The following is a 24914-nucleotide window of genomic DNA, read 5'->3' as shown; positions in this document are numbered from 1 at the left end:
GTTCGTTCATCCCTTTTGATAGAGAGCTGTGTCCAGGCTCAGGTTTGTAAAGACGTTATGCCTGCGTATGATTTCTGCTAAAATCGCATAATCACATTTGCTTTCACTGATGAGGTTAGTAATGCCATCATTTCAGATTTCATTTGCAAAGGAATTCTTCAGGGCTTGCACTCCAGCTGAACCGTACGTCCAAGAGAATTATTGAATGCTTCAATTACATTAGCATAGCCTGCCTCCTGGTATCTGTGATCCTGCGGCACAGCCCAGGGGTACCAGAGCTTCCCAGTAAGAGCATGGCAACAGGGCTCTGCTGCAGTTTGCTCTTGTCAGCACACAAATATCAGATGCGTTTTAAAGAATAGCAGAGCATTTTAAAGAATAAATCTCTTAAATAACTGTTGAATAGGGGTGGAACTCTTGTAGGTCTTGACAATATCGATCAAAATCCCATTAGTTCACCCTTATTGGAGCTTACTCTAGCTCTAGTTCACATAACAAGTTGTAAATAACTTTGTGCGTCAGAGATTGATGCGAAAGGAGCGATCCGAGGCAGCCACTCGCTGCTGCATTTTTTCCACCACACATCACAGAAGATTCATCCCATCTCCAGGTGCACTCTAGATCTGTGCATTCGTGTTTCTGAAAGTTGCAAAGAGCTTGGCCTTGCTTCTGCAGCTGGAGTGCTAAGCACCCGATTAATAGGATGCAAATCGGGGATTTGCGTGCATAAGTCTCCAGAATGAGAATTCAGACGTGTTGTTATGTTTTGATGCCATTGAATGCCTGGCCTGTTTAATTCCTTTCACATTATAAGGGAGGTCAAGCATGAATGCCTACGTGCATGCACACAAACAGGCTGACACAAGCTGAAACGGGTGTTGAGAGAGAGAGAGAGGGAGCAAAGTTCTGCCAAGCAGTGGAGAAGGGGGCCCCTGGCCGCCCAGGATTGGGAGTAGGGGGTTGTCCCCTGACACGTCTCTGTTTCGGGTGTCTGTGCCCACGATAACGTTGTCACAGCAGCGGGGTGTTGCAGCTGGCCAATGCCCGATGCCTGCGAGATGCTGAGCCTTTCCCAATGTGCCTGGTTAGCCACACTGTGCGATATCTCTGTGCTCTGTGCTAGCGGGGACAGCAGGCTGCAGGGGAAACCCAGAGCCCACCTCTTGTCAGGGACTTGGCATGTTGATTTACGTATTTTAAACGTGCTCTGAGATTTGCTCAGTGATTGCACTTTGATGGTGCTGTGAGCCGGACAAGCTGCTGCTGTGCTGAGCAGTGCAAGGTAATTGCCTTCAGGCTCTAGTGATAGTCCAGGTCTACGCTGATTGATTGCCTGGCTGGGACATCGGTCTGATAGAGGAGATTTCCTTGCTTCCTAATGCCTTGTGACGCACTCCTATGAACCCCGTCTGTCGGTGCCAGGAGCGTGCTCGCCCTGCCACCATCCCTGCTGCTCTGGCTAGTCGATTCCTGCGGAAAGCAGGGCGCCCCAAGGAGCTCAGCCGCTGGTCGATGATCCCACGCGGGTTTATGTGGGTCTTTGGGCGTTTGTTCTGCAGAGCAGTTCTCTGGGAGTGACTGCTGGGCTGCCAGCGCTTGGACTGTGTGTGCTTTGGTTTTCCCCTCTGCAGAGCGAAGAGGAGGAACGGGAGGAATCCGACTTCGACAGCGCCAGCATCAACAGCTCTTCAGTGCGCTCCGAGTGCTCGGCTGGCCTGGGGAAGAGAGGGAAGAGGAGGAGAAAGAAAAAGAGGAGTAGGCCATCCTTTGTACTCTGTTCCTGTTTTGTTTGGATTTTCCTCTTCAGATGGTGCTTTCCTGGCCTTGGCAGCTCCAGGCTGTGTGTGGCGCTGGCTCGGTGGGAGGTGATGTGCTTGTGCTCGTCTGTGTGTGTGTGTGGAGTGCGAGCTCTTGGTGTCCAAGCCCTGCTGCTGGTGGGCTCGCGCCTGCAAGAAGGCAGCGAGTGGATCCCACCGCGGGGCGCTGGCTCGGCCCCACAGTGCTGCTGGTGGTGGAGCAGCCCGGCGGCAGGGCTTTTCTGTCGATCTGCAGTCAGCTTTCCCTCCGGGCCTCTCTCCAGCCATCAGCCACTGCCTGGGGCTCATCTTCCCTCGAGCCATCTCCGCGTCACCACTTGGAGTTGCTTTGGGAGAGCCGTGGTTGCGGTGCTCTGCTCTGCCGCGGTGCCGCGGCTTGCAAAGCCTGCCTGCCCCGTCTCGCTGCCTGCTCGCAGCCCCAGCCACCCAGGGCAGCTGAGCCCCCTGCCCGCCCCAGAACCCTGCCTGCGCTTTGGGCACCAGGGCACGTCACAGGTGGCGTGGGCAGCTGGCACCCTGCCTGCACGTGTGATCCCACCAGGATTTGTCGTATAGCAGCAAAGTTCCAGAATTTGTGGGGCTTCCAGGGAAGTGATTTTCTGAGGAGCAGCCCCTGGAGAGACATGGCTTGTGGCAAGCTCCCAGTGGAGTAGGGCAGGCTGTGGGCAAGAAAGCATTAAGATGACGGACTTTTTGTCTGCGTGAGATGTGCAATCAGGCAGCGGGCAGGCGGTAGATCTGTGGTAGCTATGTAGGAAGAGGAAGACACGTGAACAGTGGTAGAAAGCATCTGTCGGGGTCTCCCAGCGGCTGCGTGGCCACGTTTGTGTGCGTATTCCTTCATCCCTTTCCTCGCACAGGGCTGCGGGTGGATTCTGCGCGATGGCACCTCCATCCCCGTGCTGCTGTTGAGAGCAGATCCCTGTGCCGAGCTGCCCCAAGCCCTGCTCCAGCTCTGAGTGCCGACAGGGACTGCCATGGCCCGGTGCCGCCCTGCCCGGCTTCCCACGCTGTCTCTGCCTTCTGCGCCGCTGCAGGACGTGTGCTGCCTTTCTACCTTGCGTCCTCGTTTGGGACGAGATGCTTCAGATCCAGGCGCATCCTTTGGCTTCTTAGCTTTGCCGATGGGTTTTTGCTTCCGAGAAACAGAAGGGTGGCTTCTGGGCTGGTGGACGGTTAGGGCATGATGCTGGCCAGCCTCCCCGCCGGTCGATGAGGCAGGGCTGGCCGGCTGGCTCCATGTCTTGCGTGTGAAGGACATCGCTTCTCCTCCTGGCTTGTTGCTGTACGAGGGCCCTTGTACCGGAGCTAGGCAGCTCCTGCCGCGTGCTGGAGGAGCAGAAGGTCGGAGGTCCGCGCTGGGAGTTTGTGGCAGAGCTGGCAATTGAGATGAGCTGTTCTGGTGCTTGCAAGGCCTTGTCCCTCCCTTCCTTTTCCTGTCTGTGCCAAGTTGAGAGAGCTCCTGCCTCTGTGCCAGTGAGCACCCAGGAAGAGCAGAGTAGTCCCGGGAGAGGAGTCCTCCTCCTCGGCCGTGTCACCCTTGCATGGTGCGTTTGCAGTTGGTGGCGCTGGTACCTGGGGAGGTTTCTCTGACTGGCCTCCCTTGCAACCTCTCCAGGTTCTGGCATTCTCCATTGAGAGCCTGAAGGAACCAAAGGATGATACAGTGTGGAGAGAGAAAGAGAGACAGAGGTGAGATGATGCTGTGTGCAAAGATGAACTGTGGTGCTGAGGGACAGAGAGGTAGGGGGACGTAACAGGAGGGGTCTGAGGCAAAACGCTTTCCTTATTTCCTTAACTGTATCATAGAGGAGCAAGTGTCCCATTCCCTCCCGGGAGAGCAGGCAGCTCTGCCGTCCCTCTGACTGTACGCCTGTCCCTTGCTTGCAGTTGAAGAAGGGGACGGGTATGAGACGGACCACCAGGACTACTGCGAGGTGTGCCAGCAGGGAGGGGAGATCATCCTGTGCGACACCTGTCCTCGCGCCTACCACCTTGTCTGCCTGGACCCCGAGCTGGAGAAGGCCCCCGAGGGCAAGTGGAGCTGCCCCCACTGCGTGAGTGGGGTCAGGGCCCTGTGGGTGCGGGCGGGCGGGCAGCCGGCAGAAACCCTCGGCGTTACGCTGGCTGTGCTTCCCCAGGAGAAGGAGGGCATCCAGTGGGAGCCGAAGGAGGAGGAGGAGGAAGAAGAGGAAGGTGGTGAGGAGGAGGAGGATGACCACATGGAGTTCTGCCGGGTCTGTAAGGACGGAGGGGAGCTGCTGTGCTGCGACACCTGCCCATCCTCCTACCACCTTCACTGCCTGAACCCGCCGCTGCCGGAAATACCAAACGGTGAATGGCTCTGCCCTCGCTGTACAGTGAGTGTTACCAGCATTCCTCGCCCCATCCCTGCTCCCGCACCCGCCCGGCCCGGGAGCAGGTCTCCCAGCCACCACTGCCCCTCGCACCCTCTCCCCGTGCCCTGCCGCAGGGCCGGCGTCCCGCTCTCTGCCACAGCCCCCCTCCCTGGAGGAGCATCACTGCCGGTCATGTGCACGCGAGGGCTCTGCACGGCTCTGCCGCCTGCGCGGTCTCCCTGTGGGGATTGCTGGCTGGTGGCTTCCCTGCTGGTTTTTAGATGGGGTGTGAAGCCCCATTTGATGCATGGCTTGTGTAGAGGGGCTTTTCTTGCCTGCTGGCAAGACCCCTCCCTGCAGGGGATGCAGCAGCGTCACGGACACTTCTCGGCCACTCCTGCACTGGCCAGCCTCCGCCTGCCCCACGCACCCTTGCTGCCTCCTTTCTGTCCGCCCCATTAGAAACAGCAAACGAGTTGCTCTGCCCAGGACCTGGGCAGCGCTTGGCTTGCGCCTAGGGGCAAGTGTTTGCGGCGGTGTTTGTGGGGTGAGATAGATGCAGCCAGGGTCTGGGACCGTTCAGGTCACCCGGTTTGCCACGCTTGGCTCCCTGCGTCCGGGAGTGAATCCACGGTCGCTCTCCGCCCTGGGCTTTCCCTCTGGCAGCAGCTTTTGGCACAGGCTGTGCCGGCACGCTCCCCGGAGCCCTGGCCGTGCTCTCCCTGCTGCACCTGGACGGCTGCCATCCACTCGGTGTTGCAAGACCCCTTCTGCCCTCCAGGTCTGCCCTCCTCCCTGCGGCCCCTGACAGGGGCTCACCTTAAACTCTGTGCTCTTGCCTGTTTGCTTTTTTATCCCCAGTGCCCTCCCCTGAAGGGCAAGGTCCAACGCATCCTGCACTGGGCCTGGAAAGAGCCGCCGGCCACCCCGCTCCCGCCTGTGCTGCCTGCCCCGGATGTGGAGCTGGCTCTCCCCCCGCCAAAGGTGCTGGAGGGGATCCCAGAGCGCGAGTTCTTCGTGAAGTGGGCAGGCCTCTCCTACTGGCACTGCTCCTGGGTGAAGGAGCTGCAGGTGAGCCAGTGCGTTGTCATCGTCGTGCCCCTGCCCAGCCCGCTGCCCCGCTGCCCGTGGGCTGAGCGTGGCTTCCTCCTGCCGCAGCTGGAGCTCTACCACACCGTGATGTACCGCAACTACCAACGGAAGAACGATATGGATGAGCCGCCAGCCTTTGACTACGGCTCTGGGGACGAGGACAGCCAGAGGGAGAAGCGGAAGAACAAAGACCCACAGTATGCCAAGATGGAGGAGCGGTTCTACCGCTACGGCATCAAGCCCGAGTGGATGATGATCCACCGCATCCTGAACCACAGGTGAGGAGCTGCGTGCGGGGGGTGCGTGAACGGGCCGTGGAAAGGTGCGTGCCAAGGTGCCTGAGCCCCTGGTAGCGCTGGCGCTGAGCGATGCCGTTGCAAGCCAGGGAGGGAAATGGCAAGGGTGAGCCCTGCTGCGCTGCCTGGGACCCCGGCGAGTTCTGCAGATGAAGCTTTGAGCAGCGGGTCTGTGCTCCCTGAGGGTTTTCCCTTCGTGTGCAGCTCTCACGTGGATGGTTTACACGGTTAGCTGAGCCACTGGGACTGCCTGTTGCAGGATTTCGGTGCTCGGCTGGGAAGTTCTTGCTGTCCTTCTGCAGAGCCAAAATCTTGGGCTGGTGGAATTTTGGCTGCTGGCTTGTTTTGAGGTCTCTGTCGCCTTGGAGGTTTGCTCCTGAGGTGCAGCCAAGGCCAGAAGTGAATCGATGCCTGCCTTATTTTCATTTCTGCTACATTGCACGTTAAAAATAGAGATAGTAAATTTTCCCAAAGGTGGATGCACCGAGTTGTTCCACTCTTCCCAGATGTATTGTTTGGGTCCCTGTTACAGCCTAATCGTTCTGTAAATTTCTGCTGCAACCTGGTGATGGGTCTTGCTTTCATCGATTGTGCTCTGCGGCTGCTGCCGCTCACCTAAACTGCTTTGGAGCTGCAGCCCGTTTCTGTGTAGGTCATTTGTTCCTCTCGGAAACCACGTCAAAGGTGAGGCACCAGCGGGATTTGTTTACTACACGGACCCGGGAGGTACATTATTCCCGCTTACCTCCCCGGATGCTCATAGGGATGCTGCCCGAGGAGAGGAGTGTGAGCAGGGACTCCCTTTGTAAGGGAGCCTGACTCCCTTACAAAGCCTTGACATTTGCGTTTCTTTTCTGTAGAAGAAATTTCCTGCATATGAAGTGTGCTGTGCGGACTTTTTTTTACATCGAGCGGCTAGAGACACCTTTTTGTTGAATTTCTACTTTTCAAGTGGCAACTTGAAATTTCAAGCGGCAACTCTGCTTGAAGGCTGCTTGGCAGAAAATAAATAAAGCTGCCTGGCTAATTTTCATGCGAGCTTTACATTGTCTGCTAATAAGGCAAGGGTTTTTTCCCCACAGGCATATAATCAGACTCGGTAGTGTGTTTATTCATTTTTCAGTGTAAGCAAAACTTCATAGAGCAGTGAATGCTGCAGGAGAAAGAGGGTGAGCGCTGGAATTCATCCAGTCCCGGTAAAACAGGAAAACGAGGTTGTTCAGTGGAATGGAAGAGCAGCCTTTAAAGCTTAAAGATTTAACACACGCAGCAGATTAATAGGCATTTCTGCTGGAAAGTGTCGATACTTTCTGTTTTTCTACCTCTGCTTGGATGTCGTGGTCTGTAGGTAAAAGCAGAGGATGAAGCATCTGGTTTTGTGGAAGCGGGTTATGGCTATCTGTTTCCCGGGGGTCAAGGGTCATTTCACTGATAGGCTTTTCGTGCCCTGCGTTACAGCTTTGATAAAAAGGGAGACATCCATTACCTGATCAAGTGGAAAGACCTGCCGTACGACCAGTGCACCTGGGAGATCGACGAGATAGACATCCCGTACTACGAAAACCTCAAACACCTCTACTGGAACCACAGGTACGAGCCAGCCGGGCTGTGGAACCGCAGCTGGGCTGCTGCAACCTGGGAGAGCCAGGCAGAGCTGGGGCAGCCTGCGCAGGCGTTCGGGACGACTGGGGACTCGTAGGTGACCGCCTTTAGAACACACTGGCACTGCTCGCAGGGACCTCTCTTCAGAGAGCAGCGGCTGAGCACTTTCAGAAAGCTGGCCCTCCTGAAATGCCGTTTCAGGGCTGCTAGGAAATCCTGCCTGCCTGTTGTTTTCCAGCCTGTGCTCCCATTCCCCTGCGTTTACACTGCCATAATATTCATAGACTCACTGCACTTCAGGGCGGCTCCATGGCTCTGCTGCCTGTCTGTTTTGGGGGAAAACTGCAGTGCTCTGAGATTGCTATTCTTCATTTTGGATGATGTTGCGTGGACTGTTGGGAGGGGAAAATTAACACTCCACGAGTGCCCGTGCTAACTGGGCCAGAAAAGCTCCCGTGGGGAAAAGGCAGTGGAGTTTGGGAGGCGTTTCTGTCCCTTGGCTTGGGGACTGGGAGAGGAATGCCCGCCTGCCTTTTCCTGATGCGCACTGGCTGTTGCAGGGAGCTGATGCTGGGGGAGGACACGCGCCCTCTGAAGAAGCTGAACAAGAAGGGGAAAAAGCTGAAAGAGGAGAAGCTGGAAAAGCCTCCAGAAACGCCTCTCGTGGATGTGAGTAGGAATGGCGGGGGCAGCGCAATGGTGTGTGAGCCCAGAGAGAGGGAGGTCTGTCTGGCCACCCCATCCTGTTACATTTTTCTCCTCCAGTTCCTTCCTGTTTTTTTTCATTCAAAGCTCCAGGGTGGCTTTGCTGTGAGGAGCCTGAGGGCTGGGCTGTGCTGGGGACTGTGTCTGCGTCTCTTTTGGGGCTGTCCGGTGTCACAAGGCTAAAGAGGGATGTGCTTGGCTGCAGAGAAAGGAGGGGAGTTTGTTCTCACTGCTTTGCATCGTGTCTCTCTCTTTCAGCCTACAGTGAAGTTTGACAAGCAGCCGTGGTACATCGATGCCACGGGAGGCACGCTCCATCCTTACCAGCTGGAAGGGCTAAACTGGCTGAGATTTTCCTGGGCCCAAGGGACGGATACAATCCTGGCTGACGAGATGGGGCTGGGGAAGACTGTGCAGACTATCGTGTTCTTGTATTCCCTGTACAAGGAGGTGAGTGGAGCATCCAGCAGTCCCCGAGGTGGCTGAGAGCTGCTCGGTATGGGGAGAACAGCTTGGACTTTGTCTCCCCGAGCAGGGCCACTCGAAAGGGCCGTATCTGGTCAGCGCCCCTCTCTCCACCATCATCAACTGGGAGCGCGAGTTTGAGATGTGGGCACCTGACTTCTATGTTGTGACCTACACGGGGGACAAAGAAAGCCGGTCGGTCATCCGGGAAAACGAGTTTTCTTTTGAAGACAATGCCATCCGGAGTGGAAAGAAGGTCTTCCGGATGAAGGTGGGAGCTAAGTCTGTGCCCTACCCAGTGCTTTAACCATCACTAAGAAGGGGACAGAGCAGAATTTGGCCTGGAGAGGGAGGCTGGTTAGGTCCCTAATCAGGTGTTTTCCAAAGAGGGAAGCTGGCACTGTTTACAAATGCAGATTTGTGATGAGCTTTAAAGATTTCTGCCAGACCCTTTTCTGTTTCTGTAGTCCCCTGCTTGGTTCTAATGTTCAGATGGGTATAGATTTTTCTGCTGGCACGCTCATGCCTCAGCCCTGTTGCTGGCGCTGTGCAGTGCAGTGCAGGCAGCCCCCCCTTTTCTCCTTGGGTCACGTACAGCAGGAGCACAGGTGGAGGCCGTCCCGTTCCCTGCTCTTATCCAGGCTTTTCTCTCCCTCTGCTCCTCCAGAAGGAAGCCCAGATCAAGTTCCATGTCCTGCTCACCTCCTATGAGCTGATCACTATTGACCAGGCGGTGCTGGGCTCCATAGAGTGGGCCTGTCTGGTGGTGGATGAAGCGCACAGGCTGAAGAACAACCAGTCCAAAGTAAGTAGCAGACGTTTGTGAGTGATTTTTGTGGTGCAGCCGGTGCCACAAAGATACGACACCCCAGCACTGGCGGTCTGCTGCTCCATGCTTTCCTCCCTGGGAGCTAAAAGATGTCCTCACCTCGCACAGGCTCTGCCTGGGACCCGCATTTTGGTGGATTTGCTCTCTAACATCCTCTGGCATGAAAAATCCTTCAGCAGTGGAAGAGGTGGCAGCCTGGCTGCCTGCCTGGCAGCCTGACAGTCCTTTGATGGGCTGTCGTGGAAGGGAATTGATCCCTCTCCTTCCTCTCCCCTTTACCTGAGGCTAAATGCAGTCTCTGGCCCCTGGGACCTTCACACGATCCCCAGCGCGGGGGGGCAGGCGGTGTGACCCAAGGACATTCAGCATTGCTGCCTGTGCTCGATGGGGATGGCTCAGAGAAGGACATGCAAGCGGCGGTCTGCTCTGCATGCCCGGTGGGGGGAGAGCTCACTGCTGAGTCTCCGTGTGCGCAGTCTGCAGAGTCCCCAGATGACGATCGGCTCCTCTGAGCTCTTTTCACCTAACCTCATTTCTCTTCCCAGTTCTTTAGAGTATTAAATAGCTACAAGATCGATTACAAGCTGCTGCTCACTGGGACTCCGCTCCAGAACAACTTGGAAGAGCTCTTCCACCTGCTCAATTTCCTGACTCCGGAGAGGTTTAAGTAAGTTGCACTAGCTCCCCCCTCCAAAAAGGGAGAGCAGCCGGGACCTGGTCTCTTGCCGGCCAGCGGGGTGGCTTAGCAGAGGTTTTCCAGTTTCCCGGGGCTCCTGTCTGTGTCGGGGTGCCTGGATCCAGTTATTGCTGTGCCAGTGCCACTGATCTGCGCCGGCAGGCAGGCAGATGGCAAAGCACATCGCCCCCGTGGTTTGTCATAGCAGCTACACACGCATTTTATGTAACCCCAGATTTATTCCTGTGGACTACAACTTTTTGGGTCCTGTGGGTAGCTATTGCCTTGCTATCGGTCAGGAGGTTTGTGAGTGAGGAGCTGAAACCTGCCTTCTCTTCCCTCTCCCTGAGGAGACAGAGGTACTTTGGGGAACTTGTTCAGACCTCGTATTAGTGCATTTAGTGTGAATTTCTCCTCAGCCATCAGTGCAGCTCCTTGCTCTGGCTTTTGCTCTGCTCGGATACAGGCACAGGAGTGCTACCTCATCGTATACCATGAGAGCTCTGCCCTTGTTTTTTAGGTCATAAAGAAACAGATATCTTTGCTCTCTTGTGTCCCATTATCGCTCAGCACTGTGTGGTTCTGGCTGCTTTCACAGTAACCTGGAGGGGTTCCTGGAGGAGTTTGCAGACATCTCCAAGGAGGACCAGATCAAAAAGCTCCATGATCTGCTGGGTCCCCACATGCTGCGGCGGCTCAAGGCAGATGTGTTCAAGAACATGCCAGCCAAGACGGAGCTGATTGTGAGAGTGGAACTGAGCCAGATGCAGAAGTGAGTAATTCCAGCGCAGCTCCCCCGGGGTGGCTGGCTTCCCTCACCCCACCTCATCTGCCGCACGGCGGGGCGTCAGTGGGGTTCGACAGGTCAGAGACACCCTGCTGTCCTCAGGCCTGCTGCGGGAAGAGCCGCAGCGCTTTGTCTCACCGGGGAGCACGTTCAGCCTGGTTAAATTGGGTTCTGTGCAGTCCCGGCCGCTCAGCGGGAAGTGTTTTATGCATGGCAGGCTGTCAGCATGGCTCTGCTAGTTCTGGGGGGCACAGAGAAAACACTGAGGCTGAACCCCCTTCTCCTGTTCTCGGCACTGAGGCACCAGTCTGTGCTGCCAGCTTGCCTGGCGTCAGTCTGGAGCATCACTGCTGCCCCAGGGGATGCTTGCTCAGCTCTGTTTTGGGCTGTTTGGCCTGACTTGCTCGGCTTCAGAGGCATCTTCTGCCAAGATTGGGGGATTTGCAGGCAAGGGCGTGTCGCTTCTTCCCAGCACGGTGGGGCAACCAGTTACACCCAGCAGCGGGGGAGCGTTCCTAGCCACTGTGCCCCCAAGTCCATCCCACTTACAGGGGCTGTGATGTCCACAGAGCAATCGAATAAACCCGGCCCTGGCCTGAGGGTGCTGAACCGTTGCTTTTAAATACGTCCAAATGCCCCTTTTGAAGTGACACGAGTGGGGTTTAATTCGGTGCTGTCCTGCTTATGCCGGTCCCACATCTGGCTGAATTAACAAGGGTGTCTGTCCCATCCCTCTTCCTGCAGGAAGTACTACAAGTTCATACTGACGAGGAATTTTGAAGCCCTGAATTCGAAAGGTGGTGGGAACCAGGTCTCGCTGCTCAACATCATGATGGACCTGAAGAAGTGCTGTAATCACCCGTACCTCTTTCCTGTGGCGGCGGTGGTACGTCAGCTGTACTTGTACCGTGGAGACGTTTCTCAGAATATTGTGTGTAAGCCGTCGGTGGGGGCTGTTTCCATGATCTTGCTTTGGTTAATGGTGTGGGTTTTCGTGCAAGTGGTTTCATACCAGGATTTTGTCTTTGAGATGCATGTGAATTTCTCCGTGAAGTTATCGAGTGTTGTCCTCAGAGAGGCTAACCAGGATGCCTTCACAGGAGGCCCCCGTTCTGCCCAATGGATCCTACGATGGGAATTCTTTGGTCAAATCTTCTGGGAAACTGATGCTGCTCCAAAAGATGCTGAAGAAGTTACGGGATGGGGGTCACAGAGTTCTGATCTTCTCCCAGGTGAGCATAGGGAAAGATTAAAAATAAATACATTTTTAAAGGATTTTTCGTTCTGGATGAGAATTTTGTGCTAGGAACAGATAGAGATTGGTGGAAGAGCTGGTGGCAGCTGTGGCAGTCTCGATGGATGGAGTGTGTCCCAGCTCTCTCCTGAGGGACTCCCTGTGATGTTTAAAACCTCTTTTTGTCTATGGATAAAGAGGAGATAATAGTAAAAGTGCTCCCCTTTGGGGAGGGCTGTTCAGACACGATTCCCTCGTGCTGGCAAAGCTCTAGAGGACAAGACGCCAGCGTCGCTCCTCTGGCAGTTGCCTGTTGGCTGTACTCTGCCGTTGGCAGTACCGCCGCCACCTTGGCCTCTGGGCTGCAGGCATGGGCCCGGCCAGGGCAGGGCAGGTCCCTGGGGGAGGAAGGGAGCCGGGCCGGGCAGAGCCGCTCACGCCAGGTTCACCTTGCCCTGCAGATGACGAAGATGCTGGACTTGTTGGAGGATTTCCTGGAGTACGAAGGCTACAAGTACGAGCGGATAGACGGGGGCATCACCGGCGGCCTGCGCCAGGAGGCCATAGACAGGTTTAACGGTACTCGCGTTTCTGCCTCGCCGAGGAGAGGGCGCGGGGTGGATTCGCAGCATGCAGCCAGCAGCGGGGTCGGCTGGCTGTGCCTGAGAGCCCCCGCTTACCCGCAGGACGGGCGGCGTGGAGCTGCCTGCACATCGGTTGTGCCGCGCTGGCAGATCCAGCTTCCCGAGGCACAGGGCGGGCTGCTCGTACCGTGTCGTTAAGCCCTTGAGTTGCGTCCCACAATGAGCCCCGAGCGTGCCAATGGCAGGCTGCTTAGTTTGAGGGACTCCGGCATTTCCCTTCAAGGCCTCAGTAGATGGCAGAGCTTCCCCTTCAGCTCTGGAGCTGCATTTTCTCCAGGAACTGGTTCCCAGGGAACGATGTATTTTCACTCCTTGCCTTCCCTGCCCGTTGCTTGTTGGCTTAGACCGACAGTTCCCGCTGTTTTATACCTAAAGCGCAGTACTGCACCTTTCTGTGTAAGCCACGCTCCTTTCTGTCTCACCATTTGCCACCTGTGGGTTTGTCTTTCTCAGCTCCTGGTGCTCAGCAGTTCTGCTTTCTTCTCTCTACCCGCGCCGGTGGTCTGGGCATAAACCTTGCTACGGCCGACACAGTCATTATTTATGATTCTGACTGGAATCCCCACAATGACATCCAGGTTTCTGACTTTTCCTTTTCCTTCCCGTATAGTAAGTACCTCTCTGGCTCTGCCCTCTGTTTGCACACCCTGCATAGGGAAGTCGGTCTCTTCTCTCGAGAGCTGCCGACCCTTTCTGCAGGATTTATGGAGCGCATTTCTGCTCAGGAGCCCCCTTCCTGCATCCACCAGCCTCGCCCTGGCCTGTCTGCGGCGTGGGAGAGACCTGGCATGTAAAACTGGCTCTCTTCTGCAGGCTTCTTGCTTTCTCCTGCTGCTTGTTCACAACCAGGTGTCCCCTCCTCTTTTGGGGAGCTTCCACTTGCGTTTCCAAAAGCCTGGGGCGGACCCTAGCTAAGGACTGACCGCCAACGGGAAATGGCAGCTGGAGCGGGCGAGCAGCCAATGCCACTGAAAGTAATGGAAAAGTGAAGAGAAATGCATACCCCTCCCGTGCTCGCCAGCCAGGAGAAGGTCCTCTCCAAAGCTACATCCGCTGTTGCCATCCGTTTGTGCCAGCGTTTCCTTTCCCTGGGTCCTAGGCAAGAGGATGTGCTGGTGCAGGGCGGTGAAGGAGCAGTGCAGGCCTGGTGAATCTGCAGCCGGAGGGTTCCTAGGGGGAACGTGTCCTCGCTGCCTGCCTTCAGACCCTTCAGTTAGGGGCCTACATGGGGAAGTTGGCTTGCCTGCAGTCCGTGGAGGGGGCCAGAGCATTCAGGTTGGCTCTGAGGAGCCCTTCTTGCTCCACTGCCCCGTAGCAGCCTGAATGCTGAATTCAGCCTTGCCCTTGCGGTGCCTTTGTGCACCCTGGAGGAGCGAGAAACTCGGACCCCTCGGCCAGCGTGGCGCGGTGCCACCCTCGACAGCTTCGTTCTCTGCTCGCAGGCGTTCAGCAGAGCTCACCGCATCGGGCAGAACAAGAAGGTGATGATCTACCGCTTTGTGACCAGAGCCTCCGTTGAAGAGCGCATCACCCAGGTGGCCAAAAGGAAGATGATGCTCACCCACCTGGTGGTCCGCCCGGGGCTGGGCTCCAAGTCGGGATCCATGACCAAGCAAGAGCTGGACGACATCCTCAAGTTTGGGACAGAAGAGCTCTTCAAGGATGACGTGGAAGGTGAGGTCGGGAAGGCGCTGGGGATGCTCTGCGCAAGGCAGGGCCCTGTCTGAGCTGCTGGGGCTCATTCTCCTCGTCTTACACCCGCAGGCATGGTGTCTCAGGGACAGCGGATCGCCATGCCGGATGCTGTCACCCCTTTCTCTGACACGCTGTCAACCAAAGGGGGTGCAGTGACTCCTGGCATGAAAAAAAAGCATGGTGGCACCCCACCAGGTGTGTAGCCCCCCTTGTTGGGGTGACCTGTCCCCCTCCATGGCCCTGTGCCCAACCTGAGCTCGCCTGGCTCTGGGAGCGGGCTGTCTCCGGCACGGTGATTTGCGCTTCCATTCCCCTCCCTTTGCCCTCCAGGTGACAATAAGGATGTGGATGACAGCAGTGTGATCCACTACGACGACGCTGCCATCTCTAAGCTTCTGGACCGAAACCAGGATGCGACCGATGACACGGAGCTGCAGAACATGAACGAGTATCTCAGCTCCTTTAAAGTGGCCCAGTATGTTGTGAGAGAAGAGGACGGTGTGGTAATGTGATTAGTATCATGTCTTACAATCGCACCTCTTTGTACGTCCCTCTATTTGTGTTTCTTCCCCTCCCTTGCCTGTTCTTGCGAGTGTTTCGGTGCGGGGCAGGGCTCCTCCCTGCTCTCTATCTATGACTGCCGTAGATTGTTCCAGACCTGGGGGTCCCGGGGCTGATGGGACTGGCTGCAGGCAGAGGAGGCACAGTTGTCTTTGTCCTGTGCAAGCCGGGCTCTGTCCCTGTTGTCACAAGACCTAATTTTGATCAAAGCATCTGTAGGCACCTTCTTCTGTCCTTCTGAAGGCCTTTCCCCTGCAGACTGGGAATGGGCACGGTGCTGCCTACGTACCACGCTGCTGTCATTTGTTTTCCCAGTAGCTGAATGACCTGTTTCCTTCATCTGTTGATGAAGCCGATAGTAGGCTGCTGTTCTGAGAGGCCTCTGCAGATCTGTAGTTTTTCCCTTGATGTGAGCGTGGGCACTGCAGGGCGGGATGGACGACAGTGTTCGGAGGAGCTCTTCCTGGGTGGGAGGTTGTCTCGGCCCTTTGACAACCTTGCACCGAGGTCAGCATGTTTGGGCAAAGACCCAGGAGCCAAATTCCAGCCAGTGGCTCAGTGTTCTCCCTCCCTCTTTCCCTGGAGTGCTGTTAGAGGACAGGCAGTGGGCGATGCGGGCAGGTCTGTGGCTGCCCGATCTCAAGCCTCTTGTCCCTTGCTTTGCAGGAGGAGGTGGAACGTGAGATCATCAAGCAGGAGGAGAACGTGGACCCCGACTACTGGGAGAAGCTGCTGCGGCACCACTATGAGCAGCAGCAGGAAGATCTGGCCAGGAACTTGGGGAAAGGGAAGAGAATCCGCAAGCAGGTCAACTACAACGATGCCTCGCAGGAGGACCAAGGTACGGCTGCGGCTCCTGGCCGTGGGCAGGGCAGCAGGCCCTGTGGGCTGGCTCTGAAGAGCTGCACAAACAGGTTCCCTGGTGGACATACTGGCCACGGCGTGGTTTGCTTGTTTGGTAGACTGCATTTTGGTAGACTGCATGGCTCTGTGCTTCCCACATTCCTAAACTTTTGAGGATAGAAATCCTTGAAAGACTTTTTCTTTTTATTTTTTGGTCTGTAAACTTTGTTTTTGCCAGAAGAATTCAGGAAAAACATGGCCATGGGCAAAATGTTTCAAATTGGTTTTTTTCTGTATAGAATACGAATTTTGGAAAACCTGAGAATGCGATTTCCTGCTTGTTGTGTCCTCCTCTGTCGCTGCCCGGCGGTGGATGCCCGTTGCAGCTGCAGGCAGACTCTTGCCTGTCCTGCATGTCCCTCCTGGGCAGGGTCCCACTGCTCAGGCACTCTTCTAACCTGGCCTCCCTTGCGGTCTGCAGAGTGGCAGGACGAGCTCTCTGACAACCAGTCGGAGTACTCCATTGGCTCCGAGGATGAGGATGAAGACTTTGAAGAGAGGCCAGAAGGTCAGAGTGAGTTAATGCGTTTGATACTCCACGGGATTTTGCTCTGCGGGAAGCCCCTGGCACTCAGGTGCAGCAGAAAAATCTGGGTTGGAGGGACTGGCGTGCTTCTGGGCCCCATTCAGGGGGAGGTGTCCCCACTGGCCTGCCAGGTGAGGAGATTCCTGGGGCAGGGATGGCAACCGGCTGTTTCCTTCACTGGCTGCTGTAGGACCTTGCTCTGGTCCTCACGGTGGAAGGATGGGGACTGCAGGAGGAACGGGTATGGTACCCCTTGCCTGGTAAGGGCAGAAGAGTGCCCCGGCTGGGGGGGGCCAGCGGGATGGCTGGAAGGGACTCTGCAGCCTGCCCGGGTTCTGCTCCTGTCAGGAGGGAGTGCAGGAAGCTTGGGGCATGTGAGCGCTTTGGCCATCCTTCCTCGCTGCCTGGGCCCATCCATCACTGAGGCTGCTTGACTCTAGGTGGCAGAAGACAATCCCGGAGACAGCTGAAGAGTGACCGGGACAAGCCTCTCCCTCCTTTGCTGGCAAGAGTTGGGGGGAATATCGAGGTGAGTGCCAGCCTCAGCCAGAGCGTGTCCGATGCGGTTGTGCCAGGGCTGCCCTGGGCTCGCGGGCTGGACTCCTCTGTGCCGAGTCGCCAGTGCGTTAGTCCTGGGCCAGCACGCCTGTAACAGCTGTGAGGCTCCGAGATGCCACGCGCTTCCGAGCCCACGGTGTGATCCCAGCCACACCTCTGCTCCCTGCAGGTTCTCGGCTTCAACGCCCGCCAGCGCAAGGCTTTTCTGAACGCTATCATGCGCTGGGGCATGCCGCCCCAGGACGCCTTCAACTCTCACTGGCTGGTCCGGGATCTGCGAGGGAAGAGTGAGAAGGAGTTCAGGTACGGGGGGGCCCGGGCAGGCAGAGCAAGGTCCGTCCTGGGCTCTGCTTGATCGTGGTGAGCACTTAGCTCACACGTTCAGGACAAACTCTGATCACCCCGTTGCCTTGCCACGTCACCATCTCTGGCCGTGCTCCCCAGGGCGAGGCAGAGGCTGTGCTGTGACAAAGCCAGCTGGGCAGCAGTAGCCCAAGTGCCTGCACACCCCCCCAAGGTTTCTTGTTGGGGAGGCAACGCCCGTTTCATTTGAGAGGGCCAATATCGTTCTCTTTATGATAGGCTAAATCTTAGCCTGGGCGTGAGACTCTGCCCTCGCCCACGGGTGAAAGCAGATGGCGTGGGTGCTTGGCTCAGCAGGGAGTCCGTGGACCAAGCTGGACTGAGGTCTGGCTTTCCTTCCGCAGGGCGTACGTCTCTCTCTTCATGAGACATTTGTGTGAACCTGGAGCAGATGGTGCCGAAACCTTTGCGGATGGTGTTCCCCGGGAAGGGCTGTCACGGCAGCACGTGCTGACTCGCATAGGAGTCATGTCACTAGTAAGGAAGAAGGTGGGTGAGTAAAATTTTAAATGTGCCGTTTCAGGTATGTTCTGGAGGCTTGTGGGTTTCATTGGCTGCCCAGTGCCTCTCGCCAGGGATCCCTCACTGAATCTCCCAGGCTCAGTGCAGATCCATTTTTGACCAGGCTGGAAATGTCTCTGCTGTGTTTGACTTGATGGTGTGCATCTGCCCCAGGTCCAGGAGTTTGAGCATGTCAACGGGAAGTATAGCACTCCAGATCTGATTCTTGAGGGCCCAGAGAGCAAGAAGTCCAGTGAGATTGTGTCTTCAGATCCCAACACGCCCGTCCCGGCCAGCCCAGCACATATGCACACGGGAGCTGTGGCCCTTGCAGGTAGGTGTGCCTACAGGCTTCCAGGAGATCGTGGCTTTGGTCCGGCTTGAGAAGGGAGGTGGGCCAAGACACCGGAGCGTCTTGCAGGTGCCTGCCTGCCCTGGCAGTGTGTGTGGCCCTCTGGGGCCCCGTTCAATAGCTTCCTTGCTTTGCTGTTGCTACAGACAGAACAGAAACGCAACTTGGGTTCCAGGAGGAAAAGGACCAAGTGGAGCAGAAGTCCAGGAAGGTGTCTGACAGCCAGGTAGGGTGGCTTCTTTCAGCATCTCCTCTGGGAAGCCTTCTCGTGGCCTGCTCAGAAACTTGGAGTGCTCCCCAAGGAAAGGGCTGATCTGGTACGGGCACTTTACATTAAGGTCCCTGTGAGTGCTGAGAAGGTGGAAAGTGAAGAGCACCCAGAAGGCTGCGACAGCAAAGAAAAACTGAGGGAAGAGAAGGAAGAGGAGAGTGAGAAGGCTGAGCCTTCTCCCGAGCCTCTGGTGAAAGGTGAGTCTCTGTGGCTCGGACGAATGTGATCCCCATGCACGGGCTCCCCTCTCAGCCATGGCTGGGACTTCTGTGGGGCCGTGGCACTCAGCAGTGACACTGATTTGCGCTGGAGAAGTTCTGCAGCTGTACAATATAAACACTTTACTCTGAAAGGGAAAGTCTATCCAGGCAATAAGTTGTTGTTTCCTGAAGAGCGTTTTGCACGTCAGGCTTTTCTCATAGTCCCGTTCCCTTCTGCAGATGAGGGGATTCAAGAGAAAGAAAAGCCTTTGGAGAAGCCGGAGTTGAACAGCAGCCCAGGGAAAGGGGAGGACAAAGAAGTCAAACCAGGTGAGGCGCGAGGAGGCTTCGGGGCAAGAAGTGGCGTGAAGGGTCTCCAAAGCAGGGCAGATGCCTGGCGCAGAGACGAGGGAGCGTGTCCGCGGGGTGATGGTGAGGACAGCCATCAGCACCCGCAGCGGTTTGCGCTTGTCTTTTGGTGACGCTTGGGAACCACGAGCGGGAACAAGACCCCATTATGGTGGCACTGCCTGTGCTTGCCGTGCGAACAGTAGGACCTGCCGGAAGAGGCAGATGGTCGGCTGCTGTGGAGCAGACAGTGGGCTGGTGGCTTTTCCAACAGTGGCTGTAGCGAGGAGTTTGTCTGGCAGCCGATGGGGCAAGGTTGACACCTCTTTTGGCAGAGGACAGTTAGGCACAATTTCTTGTGTTTGCCAAGCAGAGGATGCCAAGGTGGAGGAGAAGGAGCAAAGCGATGCTCAGCAAAACGGTGACAAAGAGGAAGAGGAGGATGGAAAGAAGGATGACAGAAATGTGAACTTCCGATTCATGTTCAACATTGCTGATGGTGGCTTTACAGGTAAGAGCAAGAGACGAGGCATCGGCCGCTCCTGCAGGGCTTCTGCACAGAAGCTCTGAACCTGTGCAAGAAATGCGAACCGTGTAAAAAGGCTGCAGAGGGGATGGTGCTTCAGCCTCGCAGCAGGGTGTTGCGGTTTTGCACTGTGCCCGTGGCCGCCCGGGAAATGTCATCGCTTGCCCTGCCTGATGTGCTGTGCCATGTCCCCGGCAGCCCTGCTGCCTGACTGGGCTGTCTCGCTTCTGCTTCCGCAGAGCTGCACACGCTGTGGCAGAACGAGGAAAGGGCTGCCATCTCCTCCGGCAAGATCTACGACATCTGGCACCGCCGACATGACTACTGGCTGTTGGCAGGAATTGTCACGTACCCTTTGACTTGGTGGGAGCGTGCCTCCCGCTGGTGGGTGGCGATGAGGCGAGGGAGGCCTCCGTGGGGCGCGGGAGCTGGGGTGACGGCGTGGTGACGAGCAGGGAGGGGGTTTGGCGACGCGGTGTCGCTGCGGGGCGGTGGGCGTGCTGTCGGCTGGCTGGTTCTTCCCTTGACGCTCCCTCCGCACCAGTCACGGCTATGCCCGCTGGCAGGACATCCAGAATGACCCGCGCTACATGATCCTGAACGAGCCGTTCAAGTCGGAGATACACAAGGGGAACTACCTCGAGATGAAGAACAAGTTCCTTGCCCGGCGGTTCAAGGCGAGTTGCAGGTCCAGGGCTGGTGAGTCCTTACCGGCAGGGGGGACCAGAGTGGTGCCCCAAGGCCGTGGGGGGAGCCCGCCAGCGCCTTCTGGGAGCGCAGCAGGGAGCGGTGGTGTGCCTTGCGAGGGCCTCGTGGTCGCCAGAGGAGAGCAGGCACCCAGCAGCTGGGGCTGGATCCCGGGGAGCTCGCAGGCTCTGCGGCACGGTGCACGGGACCGGGCTGGCTGCCCTGGGCTCCTCTCTGCGAGTGGGCTGGGCTGGGTGCTCTGCCCGCTCCCCACGTGTGCGATGCTGTGGAAATGCTGCCCGCATCCCTTTCTGGGATGCTCGGCGTCTGAAGGGGCCCATGTTAGGGATAAGAAAACGTAAGGGCTAAGCCTGTTCCCCCAGGAGCTTTTGGGGGTGAGGCCAGCGGGGTGTGTGGCAGGGCAGAGGCTCTGCTGGCACAAACCGCGTGGGCAGCTGGACCTGTGGAGCGGTACCGGCTTACGCTGGTGCAGGGTCTGGTCCTGAATCCTTCCCCTCCTGTGCCTCCCAGTTGCTGGAGCAGGCCCTGGTGATCGAGGAGCAGCTGCGGAGGGCTGCGTACCTCAACATGACCCAAGACCCCAGTCACCCGGCCATGGCATTGAACGCCCGTCTGGCTGAAGTGGAGTGCCTTGCCGAGAGCCACCAGCATCTCTCCAAAGAGTCCCTGGCTGGGAACAAGCCCGCGAACGCCGTCCTGCACAAGGGTGCGTGCCGGCAGAGGAGGGGTGGGAGCCTGCCCCAGGGGGCCGGGAAGGGTTTGCCACCCTGACCGTGGGGAAATCCAGCCGGGAGGTTGTCCCAGTCTCATATTCCCTTGGCAAGGAGCTGCCTGCTCCTCCCCAGCTCGCTTTGCTGGCGAGGGCACTGGAAAGCGGCACGCCGCTGCTGCAGCCGGCAGCGGTGGTGGTCTGCAGTGCTCTGCCATCGGCTCCCGGCTGCTGGAGCTCGCCAGTCCCCGGGGCTCCGATGCTGGGGGTGCTTCCACCTCTGCTGGGTGTCTGGTGGGCGTCCCCCCCGCCTGAGCACCGCCTCGCTCTGCTTGCAGTGCTGAACCAGCTCGAGGAGCTGCTGAGCGACATGAAGGCCGACGTGACGCGCCTGCCCTCCATGCTGTCCCGCATCCCGCCCGTGGCCGCCCGGCTGCAGATGTCCGAGCGGAGCATCCTCAGCCGCCTGGCCACCCGCGGGGGGGACCCCGCCGTCCAGCAGGTCAGCGGGGACGGGGACAGAGCCCCTTGCTGGGGGTGGCGGTGGGGCCGGGGCTGCAGGTCAGCGGCTCTTCTCCCTCCTTACCTCCCCAGGGCTCCTTCGGCTCCTCCCAGATCTACAACAACAACTTTGGGCCAAATTTCCGAGGTCCTGGGCCGGGCGGGATTGTCAACTACAGTCAAATGCCTCTGGGACCGTATGTGACTGGTAGGTCGGCGTTTTGAGCGGACTCTCCCGGGCAGAGAAATTCAGGGGGTGGGTTTGAGAGGGCCAGGAGCCTCGCCAAAGGACGGCAGGCAAGCAAGGTGTTTCCTCTCTCTCATCACAGATATTTAGCCGTTCCCACAATTTTCCTCTGCAGCTCCCGTTTCCAGCTGAGGTAAGGCTGCGCTCGCTGCTCCCCGCGTTTCGTTCGCCAGGGTCTCGTGGGAACGCGCATGCAGAGAGGCGATGGGGCGGGGGGCGGTACGAGGGCTCTGCTCGGGGCTGCCTCCCCGGGTGCCGGTGTCTGGATGCGGCCTCTGGCTCGAGCAGCCGCAGCGGGCACCAGCAGCAGAGGCGGGAGCAGGGGCAGGATCGCGTGCCCGAGCCGGCTGCCCCTGCTCGGGGGGTCGGCATGCTCCCCCTGCCCCTCGTTTGCCGTGGGGAGGGTCCGGAGCCCTGCTGATGGGCAGCTCTCCCCTCTCCTAGCAGAAGCCCCCGGGGGCCGCTCCCCGGCCCCCCAGCCGAAAGCCGCCCCGTCGCTGGAGGAAGGGCAGGGGAAGCGCGGTGGCATTGCCTTGCGTGGAAGAAGAGCTGCCGCTGGCGCTGCCGAACTCTCCCGCTCCCGCTTCAAGTGTGCTTCGATCGACACGACCCCCCCGCCGTCGCCGGAGCGGCCGGGACGGGGGTTTCATTTCCGTGTACATTTTTTGCACTTTCTTATTGAAGACTTGAAGGGTTTGTCTGGGCAAGGAGGGCTGAGCTGAGAAGGGAGGTGGTCACGGTGTTTGTGTCTGGTTTTATTGGCACGTGTGGGGTGCGAGGGGAGGCCGGCGGGCGCCCTGCTTCCCGGCCGGCTGCGCCAGGGCGCCTGTCCGGGGCCGAGCCGGCTCCCGCTCCCGAGCTTCCCTGTAAGGTCCATTTCGACGTCCTCGTGGTGTTTGAGCAAGTGCATGCGTGCTGCCAGCCCCGCTGCCGGAGCCCGCCCGCCCGGTCCCGGCGGGAGCACCGGCGTGCACCAGCGCTGCTGCGGGGAGCCCCGGCACTGTCCCGGCAGCGGGGCCGGGGCTCCCGGCGTGCTGGGCTTGGGGCACCCGGTGGAGGTGACGCGGGCAGGAGGGAGGGGGTGGCCGGAGCCGGGACGGGGACACCTGCGAGTGTGGTGACACCGACTGTGCCGCAGTGGCGGCCTCTCACCGGAGGCTGACGGCAGCTGTAAGCAACGCCCCCGCATTCACTTCGTCCTCTGTGTGTCCCGGGTTCTGTTCTCTGTGTTTTAATAAATCCTTTCGAAGGATGCAGCGATGCTGGCGGGGGCGAGCGGCTGGGGGGCGAGGGCGGCCACGCTCAGGGGGATGGGGTGGCCCCAGGGGGTCCCGGCCGCGGTCATGGCCCCCGCGCACACCCGCGTGTGCACGCAAGGGCGCGTGCGCGCCCGGACGCGAGGGCCCTCGCCGGCCCGTGGCCGCGGAGCTGCCCCCTCCCTGGCCAGCAGCCCCCAGCCCCGGCTCCCCCCACGCAGGCACACGCCCCTAGACAAGTGTGTGTGTGTCTGTATAGATGTGTGTCTATATAGCTGCAATTCTTATACGTGGGTATGCACACACACGCATATACGTACTTGTATCTACATCATCTACATACGTGTATTTCTCTCTACAGATATATAGATGTGTATATCTCTGCATAGACACATGCGTAGATATACGTATGATTGTAGTTTTTAGATACATGTGTGTGCATATATAAGCATACATAAAAAGGTATTGATATATAGGTATAGCTAAAGGTATAGCTATTTAGGTACAGCTACATGCAGGTGTGTGTATACACTCACATCTATATATTTTTATACACGGGTATATAATGTATTTGTTATTTTAATACATGTGTGTTCATGTGTATATATATCCTTACGTACATATATAAGTAAATACATAGGGGTGTGTGTATATATATAGGCAAGGTATGGGTAGATAGGCATAGACATATATATGTAGGTATGGATGTATAGGTATGTATTTACATAGGTGTATATACACACGTATCTGTGTGTATATATGTGTATACATATAATTATATTTGTAGTTTATATCTGTGTGTATATATACACATACATATGTAGCTATAGATATATACATATCTATATATCTATATCTATATGGATATATAGGTATATAGAGCTGTGTGTGTATATACAGACACACACATACACATGTACTAGTAATTTTTATGTATTTATACGTAAGTGTAGATATAGATACAGATAAAGGTGTATAGATATAGCTATACATATATAGTATACATATCTGCGTATACACAGATAATGCATATATATGTAATTTTATACATATATATGAGTGTATATGTGTTTATATAGGCATGCAAACATCTGTGTAGTTCTATAGGTATCAGATATATAGATGAAGGTATGTAGGTATAGATGCAGATAAATTGACGTATCTAAAGGGGGTGTGTGTGTGTATGTATGTGTGTGTACACAGACCCCACACAAACCCATACGTAGATTTGTGAGGTTTTTAACGTATTGCTTGAGAGGGGCTCTGTGTGTGTGTGCGTATACACATACGCCTCCCACCCCTTCGTGTACAGACACGCGTCTATGGCAGGGAAAGGAGTATAGCTATATCTACAGATACAGTGGATAAACACACACGTATATACATGTCTGTGTGTAGAGCTCAAGTTTTGTACATAAATCTACACGAATTTGTGATTTTTATATTTATGTGTGTGCATATCTAGGGACGTGTGTATGTATATGGATACAGATAGGTACTGGCAAAGATGTCTGTTTCTGCACAGAGAGAGAGAGGACGTAGGATATATAGATATCTATAGCTATATATAAATTACAAATATGTGTATGTCCATATAGATAGGCACAGGTTTATATATATAGGTATAGATATGAGTATATAGTTGCATAGCTAGGTATTGATATAGATATATCTGCACATATATATGTATATATACATGTGTATACACACATTTATGTATATATCTATTTGTGATTTTCGTATGTGTGTGCATATATATGCATACAACTATATATGTAACTATATCAATATATTTACATGGATATGTACATATCCATATATCTACATATAGCTATATATGTATGTATATACGCAAATATACACGTCTAGATTTGTGTGTATACATATTATATATGTAATGTTTATAGATGTGTGCATATATATCTACATACAGAGAGCGCTATATATCAATAGGTATTGATATCTGTATAAAGATAGGGATAACTATAGGGATATAGGTAGAGATCTACATCTATATATACAGCTGTAGATGTATGTGTGTATGTATATACACACTTGTAATTTATATATGCGTGTGCATATAGATACACCTAGGTGTAAATACAGCTATGGGTACTTGTAGATAGCGTGTTGTAGCTACGCAGCCGCCTATAGACAGGCATACAGCTGTATGCACACAGGTATATACAGCGTACAAATACGT

At 56.1% G+C, this 24914-nt stretch overlaps 1 protein-coding gene across 3 annotated transcripts in view; it reads left to right on the top strand.

The window, feature by feature from the left end:
• The window catches only part of CHD5 (chromodomain helicase DNA binding protein 5), a 31885-nt gene extending 9178 nt beyond the window's left edge, over window positions 1–22707 (top strand). Inside the window, exons 1-37 of one of the 3 annotated variants that reach the window (XM_075520904.1) lie at window positions 1632–1755; window positions 3436–3509; window positions 3708–3874; window positions 3959–4177; window positions 5018–5227; window positions 5315–5526; window positions 7003–7134; window positions 7707–7815; window positions 8110–8301; window positions 8387–8587; window positions 8984–9121; window positions 9691–9812; window positions 10420–10593; window positions 11353–11494; window positions 11709–11840; window positions 12304–12421; window positions 12940–13064; window positions 13929–14160; window positions 14251–14376; window positions 14512–14684; window positions 15409–15583; window positions 16067–16159; window positions 16612–16700; window positions 16899–17032; window positions 17437–17581; window positions 17768–17927; window positions 18092–18171; window positions 18284–18413; window positions 18657–18746; window positions 19135–19275; window positions 19530–19638; window positions 19835–19967; window positions 20509–20704; window positions 21046–21209; window positions 21302–21416; window positions 21538–21588; window positions 21900–22707. In XM_075520904.1, the coding sequence (XP_075377019.1) occupies window positions 3476–3509; window positions 3708–3874; window positions 3959–4177; window positions 5018–5227; window positions 5315–5526; window positions 7003–7134; window positions 7707–7815; window positions 8110–8301; window positions 8387–8587; window positions 8984–9121; window positions 9691–9812; window positions 10420–10593; window positions 11353–11494; window positions 11709–11840; window positions 12304–12421; window positions 12940–13064; window positions 13929–14160; window positions 14251–14376; window positions 14512–14684; window positions 15409–15583; window positions 16067–16159; window positions 16612–16700; window positions 16899–17032; window positions 17437–17581; window positions 17768–17927; window positions 18092–18171; window positions 18284–18413; window positions 18657–18746; window positions 19135–19275; window positions 19530–19638; window positions 19835–19967; window positions 20509–20704; window positions 21046–21209; window positions 21302–21416; window positions 21538–21545 (4920 nt within the window). In that variant the 5' untranslated portion in view covers window positions 1632–1755; window positions 3436–3475 and the 3' untranslated portion in view covers window positions 21546–21588; window positions 21900–22707. Of the gene's footprint in view, window positions 1–1631; window positions 1756–3435; window positions 3510–3707; window positions 3875–3958; window positions 4178–5017; window positions 5228–5314; window positions 5527–7002; window positions 7135–7706; window positions 7816–8109; window positions 8302–8386; window positions 8588–8983; window positions 9122–9690; window positions 9813–10419; window positions 10594–11352; window positions 11495–11708; window positions 11841–12303; window positions 12422–12939; window positions 13065–13928; window positions 14161–14250; window positions 14377–14511; window positions 14685–15408; window positions 15584–16066; window positions 16160–16611; window positions 16701–16898; window positions 17033–17436; window positions 17582–17767; window positions 17928–18091; window positions 18172–18283; window positions 18414–18656; window positions 18747–19134; window positions 19276–19529; window positions 19639–19834; window positions 19968–20508; window positions 20705–21045; window positions 21210–21301; window positions 21417–21537; window positions 21589–21899 lie in introns of those variants that run through there. The other 2 variants (XM_075520902.1, XM_075520903.1) reach the window with 2 other exon arrangements.
• The last annotated feature ends 2207 nt before the right edge of the window (window positions 22708–24914 follow it).

Source organism: Mycteria americana, chromosome 18 (genome assembly GCF_035582795.1).
Source record: "Mycteria americana isolate JAX WOST 10 ecotype Jacksonville Zoo and Gardens chromosome 18, USCA_MyAme_1.0, whole genome shotgun sequence".
Lineage (NCBI taxonomy): Eukaryota > Metazoa > Chordata > Aves > Ciconiiformes > Ciconiidae > Mycteria > Mycteria americana.
This window is presented reverse-complemented; position numbering and strand designations above follow the sequence as displayed.